We start from the raw sequence: 10,380 nt of genomic DNA on the forward strand, positions 1-10,380 counted from the left end.
TTTCCTCAATAGTAATTGTAAATAATGAACATAAGCAGCTCCATCACTCACTGGGAGGGAGAGAGAGGAGTTATTGTACTCTCCATTTTGGTATATTGGAAGTTATTTACCTCAGATAATTTTTGTTATAAAGAAATATCATCTTCTTCATGAGACCATTCTATGTCATGTCATTATTTGTATCACAAGAGGGAAATAATTCATTGAGTAAACCACCAAATATAAACATCTTTAAAACTGTCTATGATTTGTACTCACATCCTCTCACGTAGTAAATTTGAACTTCTCAAATCCTAAGCTACCATCATGCCAACGTCAGCAATGGAGAAACGGAGTAAGGGTAAAAAAATAGATAAATAAATAAATAAAAAAAAATATATATAAATAAATAAAGGAGTCTTGTATGTAGTATGAAGCACCCAATTTCTGGGATCTGAGGAAGACAGGTCGATTGAAGCCACAGTCCAATCAGCTATCTAATGCAGCTCTCACTATAGTTAGACAGACTATAGTAATGCAGGAAATAAAGGTATATATTTGTTCACATGTTCTTTACTGAAATATAGAAGCAGTATCACAGCATCATATCAAAACATTTTCTTGCCTATCTCCATTCATCCAGATCTTGACTAGCTTTCTGGTGCCTGGATGGAGCCCCTCACTACCCTGTAATGCTATGTTACATTCTGCTGTGCTTGGAAGAAGTCTTTTCCAATCACAAAGATCTCTGCTGAGTTTGTCCTGCTTGCTTCAGGCTTCACAAACTTCACTGTTCTGTAAGAGCTTCTGATGTCTGCAACCAGCTGCTGCATCCTGAACCCCTCCCAGATCTGATGGGGCAAGGGAACAAAGGATGAATACACAGAGAGACACAATAGGAGGAATAGGGATGAAGGATGAAAGTAAGAATCTGTTACTTTTATAATTACTGTAACATGTAAACCACAGAGAAAAATTGAGAGGAAATAAAATGATTTGTAAACTGAGAGCAGCGACAAATAAAGCTCCACTATAGTGTCCTTTAAACCTCTCTAGCTACAACTCACAGGGATCCTTTTGGCTCAATTTTTTAGTCAGCCTACTGTCTTGGGGGCCTGGGTTCAAATCCTGGGTGAAATGTTGGGAAAAAAGATTTATTCTCCCAAACAGATCAAGTTCTTGTGTGTTTCATGTCACTGAGACGCTGTGTGTGTATAGTGCTGGAAAGTGAGTCCCATCAGAATTTTTACAAGAGCATTTATGGTTGCCCAGAGTCTTACCTTGCACAGAAAAGTTCCTCCCACTGCTGAGTTAAACACGGCAAAGCTGAGTGCAGCGTATGCCAGGCTGACAATGTTCTCGTGGTCCAAGTCCTTTATACCTGAGGCTCTGGGCGCCATGTCTGACAGCACAATGTCAACCTGCGATAAATGATAATGATAATAATAACAACAATAATAACAATTAGAATAAAAGCTATGAAACAATAAATATGATAAAAAATAATACTGCCTGTTCCTGATTTACTGATACCAACTGACCAACTGCTTGTCTCTATATCAGTTTTCCTTACCCATTAGAGTGCTTCATTGCCATATTCTTATAGAGATAATCATTAATCAGAAAGTAATTAGCAGTAGTATAGTACATTTGAATGCCTGGAGAGTTGAAAATGAAAATGGCAGATGATTTGTCACTGCCTAACAATAATTAGTGAATATGCTTAATCAATGCTTTATAAAATTTTGGAAGAGCTGATAAACATTGGGAAGGTCTGATAACTCTAAGTTTTATAAGCCTGGTTGGCTGCCTAAGGATGGAACAATTCTATAGCCCAGTAACCACATATATAAAGAACAAAGGAAGGTCTATTGTCATGTTTTTCCCTCCAAACAAGCACAGCAATGACCTGACACTGAATTGACCTGAAGGTTAAGATGGAGAAAAAGGGACTAAGGGCACAGACACACGTTATTACCCTTACCTTCCTTCCTCCGAGCAGCTCTAGCACCTGCTGCTGGGTCTCTGGGGCGGTAAAGTCCCGTCCACCCAGCATTGTGGCACCGGCCAGCGGGTGGATGGACTGCAGGTCAACACCAATCACTGTCCCCTGTTTCTTGTTGCCGACTGTGAGGGCAAAGCAAAATCCTAACAATGCGGCTGTGATTTAATCCTGAAAAATTAGGTCCCTGTAAACAAACTCTAACCCATGTTATAATGAATTTGCATTGGTGAAATATCACTCAACTAACTGTTTTTTCAGGAATGCAACCCATTCATAAAGTGAGGTTCACCTGTACTTTAATTGACTAGACTCCATGCCTGTCCAAATAAAGGATATTAATCTTTTTTATATTTCTTTGTATGGAAAATTTCTAAGTGCTAAGATAATTTTTCTATTTTTTCAATAAATTTTATTTCTCACTGAACACCATGATCTGCACTCAATCTGTTATGAAAGACACACAGTATCTATACAGATGGGTGCATGTATATACTTTCCATGTGGGAGGCTGTTGACGGCTGCCACAGCCACCTGTGTCCAGGCCCCCGGTGAGGCGCCACACTCTACCACCACCTGGCCGGGCCGCAGCAGACGCTGACGCTTGTCTATCTCCAGAAGCTTGAAGGCACTGCGTGCCCTGTAATCACATAGTGCACACTGATATAATCATAGCCATTACAACAGAGGCTCCCCAAATTCTTTAACCATGATACCCCTTATTCCTTCTACTCTTTCCTTTTTCCCTACAGTACATTACCACTACTCCCTCTATCTTAGTTAAAGACATTTTAATTCAGTAGAGTCATGACTAAAATAGAGATCATGCCAACAAGCTTGTATCATGTGTTCTCTGTTTTGTGGAGGTGTGACCTGAAGATTGTGATTATCTTTAAAGTTCCCAAACTTCTTGAAACACCTGGACCCTGCAACCACACACTGCACACCATGCTCTTAGCCTATATTATTACAGGTCACTATAACAACTACAGTAGAGTCCCAAACAGTGTGAGAATTTGGTGCATACATGAGCTTTAGCTATTTGGATTCATGATTTGCAATACATTTTACCAATGGAACCTATGGAAAATCTAAATACCCATAATAATGAAAATAGAGGGTGGAACCTGCTAAGAATCAATAGCATGTGTTTTAGCCAGTTTCCACACTATATGTTTCATGTTGCTGTGGAATAGTACAGACAGATTGACAGATACACTCTGCTGGGAGAAGGAATACCGACTGGAATGGTGAGAACAGACTGGGAAACACCCTACCTGTACTGATGCTGCTTGGCCAGCTTTACATAGGGATCATTGAGCTGTCTAGTCAACCAATCTTGTGAACTTTTGCTTTTTCCTTTCAAGTTTTTGGGAACAACCTTGCAGGCAGCACATGAGGTATGGAGACAGGCGACAATGGGTGCTATGCCAGCCAGCCTTGGTGTCAACACAGCGCCATGCACCATATTGGAGGAGGCGTCACTGGCTGTGGTGTTGCAGCAATAACTTCAACAGATCTTGTACTTGTAGCACCATCTAGAAAACAATGATAAACATTATTATTATTATTATTTTTTTTTAATTTCACTGTAATGCTACTCAGGGTAGATGACACACTTTTCTTGTTGATTTTCATGTATTACAAAAAATCCATGTATCTCAAGAAGGTAACATGTGGTCCTGGCCAAGACTCGCTTGACCACCCCAAATCAATATCTCACAATGGAAATGCATTTGCTTACATGGAAATGACAACATTCATCCTGCATGAGGTTAATACTGACATTGTGTGTTGTATTTTATTTCTTTGAGTGAAGTGCAGTAAATAATAGCTTCCAGAAAACTAAGGAAACTTTAAAATATAGATGTATAAAGTTAATGAGTGCAGTCTAGCATATAATATTTTGGCAGTGGGGTAACAGGTCAGGCTACATTGTTAAGTTAAATTTAGTTCTGTTATATCTGTTGAGTTTGATCGTTTATGAAAAGTTTGTCATGCATTTTGCCCTGCCCTGTTGCTGTCAGTGGCGGCAGATAAGGCTACCTTCATTTCCACATTCCACAATACAATTAGCAGGATTCTCCCTATATTTTGAAACTGACAACCCAGATCGGCAAAACTTAAGAACAACCACTCCAAACCAATATTCGTAGTAATTTAGCACGTGAAAGAATTAGTATTATAATGCATTTTCGTATACGTTTTACCTTGGGGAGGGGACAAGAGGATATAAAAAGCCCGCTGCCAGTAACTGTTCGGGAAGTGGCCTCATTCTCCCCAAACATTCATGTATGACTACACACTACATCAGAAGTTAATGGCAAAAACCTATGATGATGATAGCCTTAGATATTTTCAAAAAGATACTACTCCCACTAGTGGTTGTCACTACTTTTTTCTTATTATCTCACTCACTCGTGTGTATGATAACACCGATGGGGTGCTACATTACTGCTGCTGTAGCCTCTATTTACGACCTGGCCATAGAAATGTAGATGTAAATGAGGAATGTACAGCTTCCCCGGCTTGATCTTGATCTTGATGTCACAGGTGGCTCGGGATTTCTCCCCAGCCAGGGCCCGTATCCTCGACAACTATTAATACTAAACTTGGTATTAACTTTCGACTTTGGTATTAACTTCACTCTCAAAGTGTATCCTCAACAACTATTTGCCTAATACCTACTCTTAACTTTGGTATTAACTTGAGAGTGCTGGCGAGGACTTCTAAACACTTATAGCATCTTCCATTTGACACAAAACCCGGAACCAGGTTCGGGGATAAACCTTCTTCTTCTTCTTCTTCTTTTGACCTGTAACGCTTTGTATCGCTTCTTAGGTCCTCCTCCTCTCGTTCCTCCCTTCTTATTCACACAACTTTCTGTCCTGCCTGGGGGTTGGGATGGCCAAGGAAGGTAAAGAAGAGGTAGAGTCATGCGCGGCGGGAGGAAATCACTCGTTGGCAACTCTTTAGCCTAGCCAGGCTTGGCCACGCCCCCTTGTTGCAGGCTCCGTGGCGAATGCATAAAACACTCTCTCTCTCTCTCTCTCTCTCTCTCTCAGGTTCACTAAAATCACCGGTAATTTATGTATAAAGATACAATTTATGTTCACGTTTTAGCGTTAAACAATAATTTCGGAGAGTTACCTATCGAATAAGTAAGTTTTTTTTTTAACTCCAGCTGCTCTCTTTTTGCGGTGACTAAACTATCTTTTAACTTTTTGCTATCGAGTGTCCCCTAGTGCAGTGTTCTTCAACCTTTTCTAAGATCATGCACCCTTCCGGGAGCTCTTGAAAAATTCATGTACCCTAGCGCCGTCGACAAAAAAAAAAAAAAAAAAAAAAAAATCACATTGTTTTTTATTTTTAAGACCGAAAATATATAAATAAAAGTTCCTCATACTTTTCCCCACACTTTGGGGCAGTATCTGCCTATCTGGGGGGGAATGGCTCTTTATACTGTGTATAGTAACTATAGTTAATACTGAGTGTAATATACTAATATAATACACATATTTTTAATACTATAATCTCAATTTAAATTAATTTCTTACATTACACTTACAATTTTCTTCCTAAAACACCTTTTCGTAGTGTGCATTCTTGTACACACTAGCCTTGTCATGTACCCCTCCATGTACCCCATTATTTCCATGTACCCTTTGAAAAAAATCATGCACCCTGGGGTGCACCATGCACCCAGGTTGACTATCACTGCCCTAGTGTATTTCATTGATATAACATGACCCAGCTATGCCAATAATAATAATAATAATAATAATAATAATAATAATAATAATAATAATAATAATAATGGTGTGGGGTGCTCAATATCATTGCAACCTTCAATTAAAATCACCTTGTCGCTATATGACCATGATATGATTGACGCTTTATTCAGCAAACATCTCCAGCTTATAGTACAGTGGATGGATCTGTACCCAGTCATGGTAGCTGTATGTTTTGATTAATAATATTAATACTCACTCTATGTGTTCCTCATAAGAAATGAAGTTCTTAATGGTGCGCTGCAGTCCTGGCAGGTTTAGTGTTGGGCAGGAGTGTGGTAATACTGATAGTTTTATGGTTTCATATGTTGTATGAAAATGAAAACACGCAGCACTAAAATGCATTGAGCAGATCATGTGGGTTTTCTTTATGTCATTGTATTTATTTAGGTCTTTCCTTTTGCACGCTTCTATCCATTTTTTTCTTAGTTTTTTGGTCTTTGGAAATGAATGAAAGCTTATATATTTCTTCTTGTTTTTCCATCTGAATACACAGGTAGCTACAGCACACGACACCATGCCAAAAAAATGTGGAAAAAAACACCAAACAAGTGCGATAAAACGTCGTGCCAAGGAAGTTGCCGTCGTGCTGCAACAAGGGGGCGGGGCTTAAGGCTTGATGAAGGGCCGGAGCCCCGGCCGGAGCATAATCGTGACGCCAGCCAATCACCGTCCACGATGGGTTCTCATTAACATTTCTATTTCTATTTTTTATTCAATAACAATTGCTTAATACGATAAATAACAAAAAATCGTCATCTTATTTTATTTTATTTTAATAGTTTATAACATTAAAAGCATCCAAGAGCTCCTAATAAAAAAGCTCATTTCGAATTTTGGTTCTTCACGTTCTATGCGAGTGACATTACCTCTTCTTTACCTTCCTTGGACTAAGCTACCGTGAGTGGCCTTGCCCAAATGAATAGACTATATTTGGTATTAACTTATCTTTTCTTAATAACAATGGGGGGGAGGGGGTAAGAAAGTCAGGTGGGAACGGAGTGTGTGTAGTCCTCTGGATGAAGTGGGCACAGCAATATGGCTGCTGACAGTTTCATCGCCATGCACTCTACTCTTTGGGATTGCACCACATTGCATCATATACCTTACCTTACGTTACCTTACGGAAATACTGGACGCAGGCCTACTAGGCCTCTATATCCAGATCCTCTGTGTCGTCACTGTTTAAACTTATACTACGGTGGTGGGCACTGGTGGTTATTAATTTCTCCTCCCAATTGTACTTGATTGGTTGATCCGCCCAAAACTTGTCCAATCGCTTTTCAAAGGATGCTATGCTCACTGCCTCTATGACATCATTAGGAAGACTATTCCAGGCGTCCACAACTCTGCAGCTGAAAAACATTTGCCTCTTCTGAGTCCTAGATCTAGTCTTACTAAGTTTCAAGTTGTTTCCTCGTGTTGGTCCTGTGTGCCTCTCCAAATGTATGGTTACCTCCTCATCATATTTTCCATTGAGGATTTTATATACCTCAATCATATCCCCCCTTGCTCGTCTGTATGCCATTGTTGGTATATCTAGCTGTTTCAGACGATCTTCATATGAAAGATTTTTCATCCCTGGTACCAACTTAGAGGCTCTCCTCAAAACATTTTCAACTGTGCAGATGTCCTTCTTCTTGTAGGGAGACCAAACAGATTGTGCATATTCCAGATGAGGTCTTACCATGGACTTGAAGAGACATCTAAAAGTAGTAACATCCAGAGCAGCAAATGTACGTCGTATTAGCCCCATTACCTGATTGGCTCTGTTGACTTTTTCGGACATGTGACCTTCAAATGACAAAAGTTCGTCAGTAGTAATTCCCAGGTCTTTCTCTCTCGCAACCTTCTTAACCTCTTGTCTACCTGGCCCTTCCCCTCCGAGATAGTATGATGTGTCCCTTGTAGCTCGATGCCTGCTGTGTATTTTGAGGTGTATGCACTTCTCCGGATGAAAAGGCAGCAGATTATCTTCCGACCACTTCATGAGGTGTTCTAGGTCTTCCTGCAGTAAGCACTGGTCCTGTAGTGATGCGATCCTCCTGTACACTTTTGTGTCATCCGCAAATAGATAAAGACTTGATTTAACGGTCGTTGGCAGGTCATTAATATATAGGGCAAAAAGGACTGGTCCCAGCACACTGCCTTGTGGAACTCCACTCACTACTTTACTCCATTTAGAATATACCCCCTTTAAGTGAACTCTCTGCTTTCTCTCTTTTAGAAAACCTGATATCCATTGGTATATGCTTCCTGTTATCCCATAGTTTGCTACCTTCTTCAAGAGACGTTGATGAGGCACTTTATCAAAGGCCTTCTGGAAGTCCATATAAATCGCGTCCACCTCACCTCCTTCATCTAAAATTTTTGTCCACTCATCCATCACATGAAGCATTTGTAGAACCGTGGATCGTCCTGGGATAAAACCAAACTGTTTGTATGATAGTAACTTTTGCTCCATCAAATGTTTCATTACTTTCTCTCTCACAATTGCCTCCATAATCTTACACACCACACAAGTCAGGCTTACTGGTCGATAGTTACTTGGCTCAGTCTTGTCACCTTTCTTAAATATTGCGCTAACATTGGCAGTCTTCCAGTCACTTGGTAATTTACTTTCATGCAGTGACGAGTTAAAAATATCCAATATTACACCTTCCAGCTCATCTTTCTACTCGGTCAGGATTCTTGGGTGGATACAATCGGGACCCGGGGACTTGTCAGTTTTGAGTTTCTGTAGTTGTTTTCTCACCTCATCTATGTGAATTGTGCTGTCAGGTATTTGTCTGATCATTGTTGTGTCCATAAGCTGTAGGTCCTGATTGTCTCCTATGTCAGGCTCCACAGTATAAACTTTATCAAAGAATTCGGAGAGCACTCGTGCCTTGTCAATATCTGATCTGGCATACTGTGTTTCCCCGCTTACCTCTTCCCTCAATTCTCCTATTCCCGTCTTCGTTTTTAATTTATCTTTGACATATCTCCAAAATTTCTTAGGGTTTGATTTTACTTCCCTGGTGATTCTTTGCTCCTTGATCCTCTGTGATCTTTTAACTAGTTTCTTTACTTTATTCCTTTGGCGAGCAAAAATTTGGTATTTATCTGTTTCCCGTGTCTCCAAATATCTTTGCCAACATCTGTGTTTTTTCCTTATAGCTTCTTGAGTTTCACGGTCTAGAGGGGTATGTCTTTCCTTTCTGTCATTGTCCTCTTTAAACATTTTCACTGGTACAAACTTACTTTCCAGATTTTTAAGCTTGTCTCTGAATAAGCACCATTTCTCTTCAGTTCCTCTCAAAGATAGAATTGAGTTCTTCCAGTCTTGAGTTATTTCCTCTTTCATACCATTGTAATCACCCTTGTCATATAAGAAGATTTTTCGGAGTGTGGTGCTATTAGTTGTGTAGGCATTGTACTGAAATTCTAGGATGCTATGGTCACTTTTTCCTAGCGGGGAAGATACCTTCATGTCTTCTACCATTCCTTCCTCATTGGAAAGAACAAGATCCAATAGTTTTGGACAATCACTCCCTCTTGCTCTTGTAGGTCCTGTAACATGTTGGAACAAATATGTGTCTCTGAGGGTTTCCACGAATCTGAATTCCTCACTATGTTCCTCACCAGTTGTTGTCCAGTTGTCCCAATTTATTTTAGGATAGTTAAAATCCCCTGTAATAAGAGTATGAGTTGCCTTATACTCCGAGACATTTCTTAAAAGTTTGTTTAAATTACCGTTGTTTAATTGGTCACTAATAGGACTTCTGTAGACACATCCTATGAGAAGCACATCTTCTTTTTCAAGCTGTAACTCAACCCATAGTGACTCCCGAAAGTTTGTCCGAAATATCACTTCTCTTGCTGTCATACCCGTTTTAATATAAATTATAATCCCTCTTCCATCATTGCAAGATAAGTTAGTGAATATATTGTACCCTCTTATTTTAAGTTCTGCCTCTGTTACAATATATCTAAAGTTCTTAGGCTTTACTTCATTAATCATTATAAAATCTGGTGTATGCACTTCTTGTCCAACCCTCACCCGTAGTTCTTCCATTTTATTTGTCAATATATCCGCATTCGTGTACCAACATGAGAATTGTTTTCCCCTATTTGACTTCAGTATACCCCTATTTTCCTTTAAGTTCCTATTACCTTTAGCTCTGACAATCACCTTAATTTCCTTATTTTTTTCACTACCATTTTCTCTGGTGGACCTCTCACTCTGAATATAAAATTTCCTGACTCATCTTCTGATTCCATTTTCTTAGCTTCATCCACAAGCTCTTTGAATCTATTCCTCTGGGTCCATGTAAGATCGTGTTTCAGGTATATGCCCTTGTACTCATCCTTAGCTGAAAGCTTTCCTGTATTCTGGAACACTTCATTTTTGGCTACCAAGGTATCACACTCCACCAGAAGAGGTCTAGGTCTCTCAGCATTTTCATCTAATTTGCCCATCCTAAACATTCTCTTTGGACCAATGCTTCTCATATCTAATTCCATTGTGTCCTGGAACAACGTCACTATGAATCGATGGTCATCATCCCATCTTTTTGATCCTTCTCCTTACTCTCCGGAGCACCATATATTACAATGTTGTTCCTC

General features: G+C 39.6%; 1 protein-coding gene across 3 annotated transcripts; it reads right to left on the reverse strand.

Annotated features, from left to right (window-relative positions):
- Positions 1–536: 536 nt before the first annotated feature.
- Positions 537–4,883, reverse strand: LOC126987809 (rRNA methyltransferase 2, mitochondrial-like). Of its 3 annotated transcripts, none has more exons than XM_050845173.1 (6): positions 4,771–4,883; positions 3,259–3,519; positions 2,482–2,621; positions 1,964–2,106; positions 1,260–1,400; positions 537–830 (listed from the first exon to the last, which is right to left on the reverse strand). In XM_050845173.1, the coding sequence occupies exons 2-6, from the start codon at positions 3,447–3,449 to the stop codon at positions 675–677; spliced, it is 771 nt and encodes a 256-aa protein (XP_050701130.1). In that variant the 5' UTR covers positions 3,450–3,519; positions 4,771–4,883; the 3' UTR covers positions 537–674. The 3 variants fall into 3 exon arrangements, with proteins under 3 accessions (XP_050701130.1, XP_050701129.1, XP_050701127.1); XM_050845172.1 differs by having other exon boundaries at positions 4,670–4,832; XM_050845170.1 differs by lacking the exon at positions 4,771–4,883 and adding an exon at positions 4,400–4,567.
- Between the last annotated feature and the right edge of the window lie 5,497 nt (positions 4,884–10,380).

Source organism: Eriocheir sinensis, chromosome 66 (genome assembly GCF_024679095.1).
Source record: "Eriocheir sinensis breed Jianghai 21 chromosome 66, ASM2467909v1, whole genome shotgun sequence".
Classification (NCBI taxonomy): Eukaryota; Metazoa; Arthropoda; class Malacostraca; order Decapoda; family Varunidae; genus Eriocheir; species Eriocheir sinensis.

Coding starts and splice junctions, on each gene's coding strand:
- LOC126987809 (XM_050845173.1), bottom strand. CDS start 3,449: ATGGTGCATGGCGCTGTGTTGACACCAAGGCTGGCTGGCATAGCACCC. Junction 2,622..3,258: donor GCCAAGCAGCATCAGTACAG/GTAGGGTGTTTC, acceptor ATGTGATTACAG/GGCACGCAGTGCCTTCAAGC. Junction 2,107..2,481: donor CGTCAACAGCCTCCCACATG/GAAAGTATATAC, acceptor TTGCCCTCACAG/TCGGCAACAAGAAACAGGGG.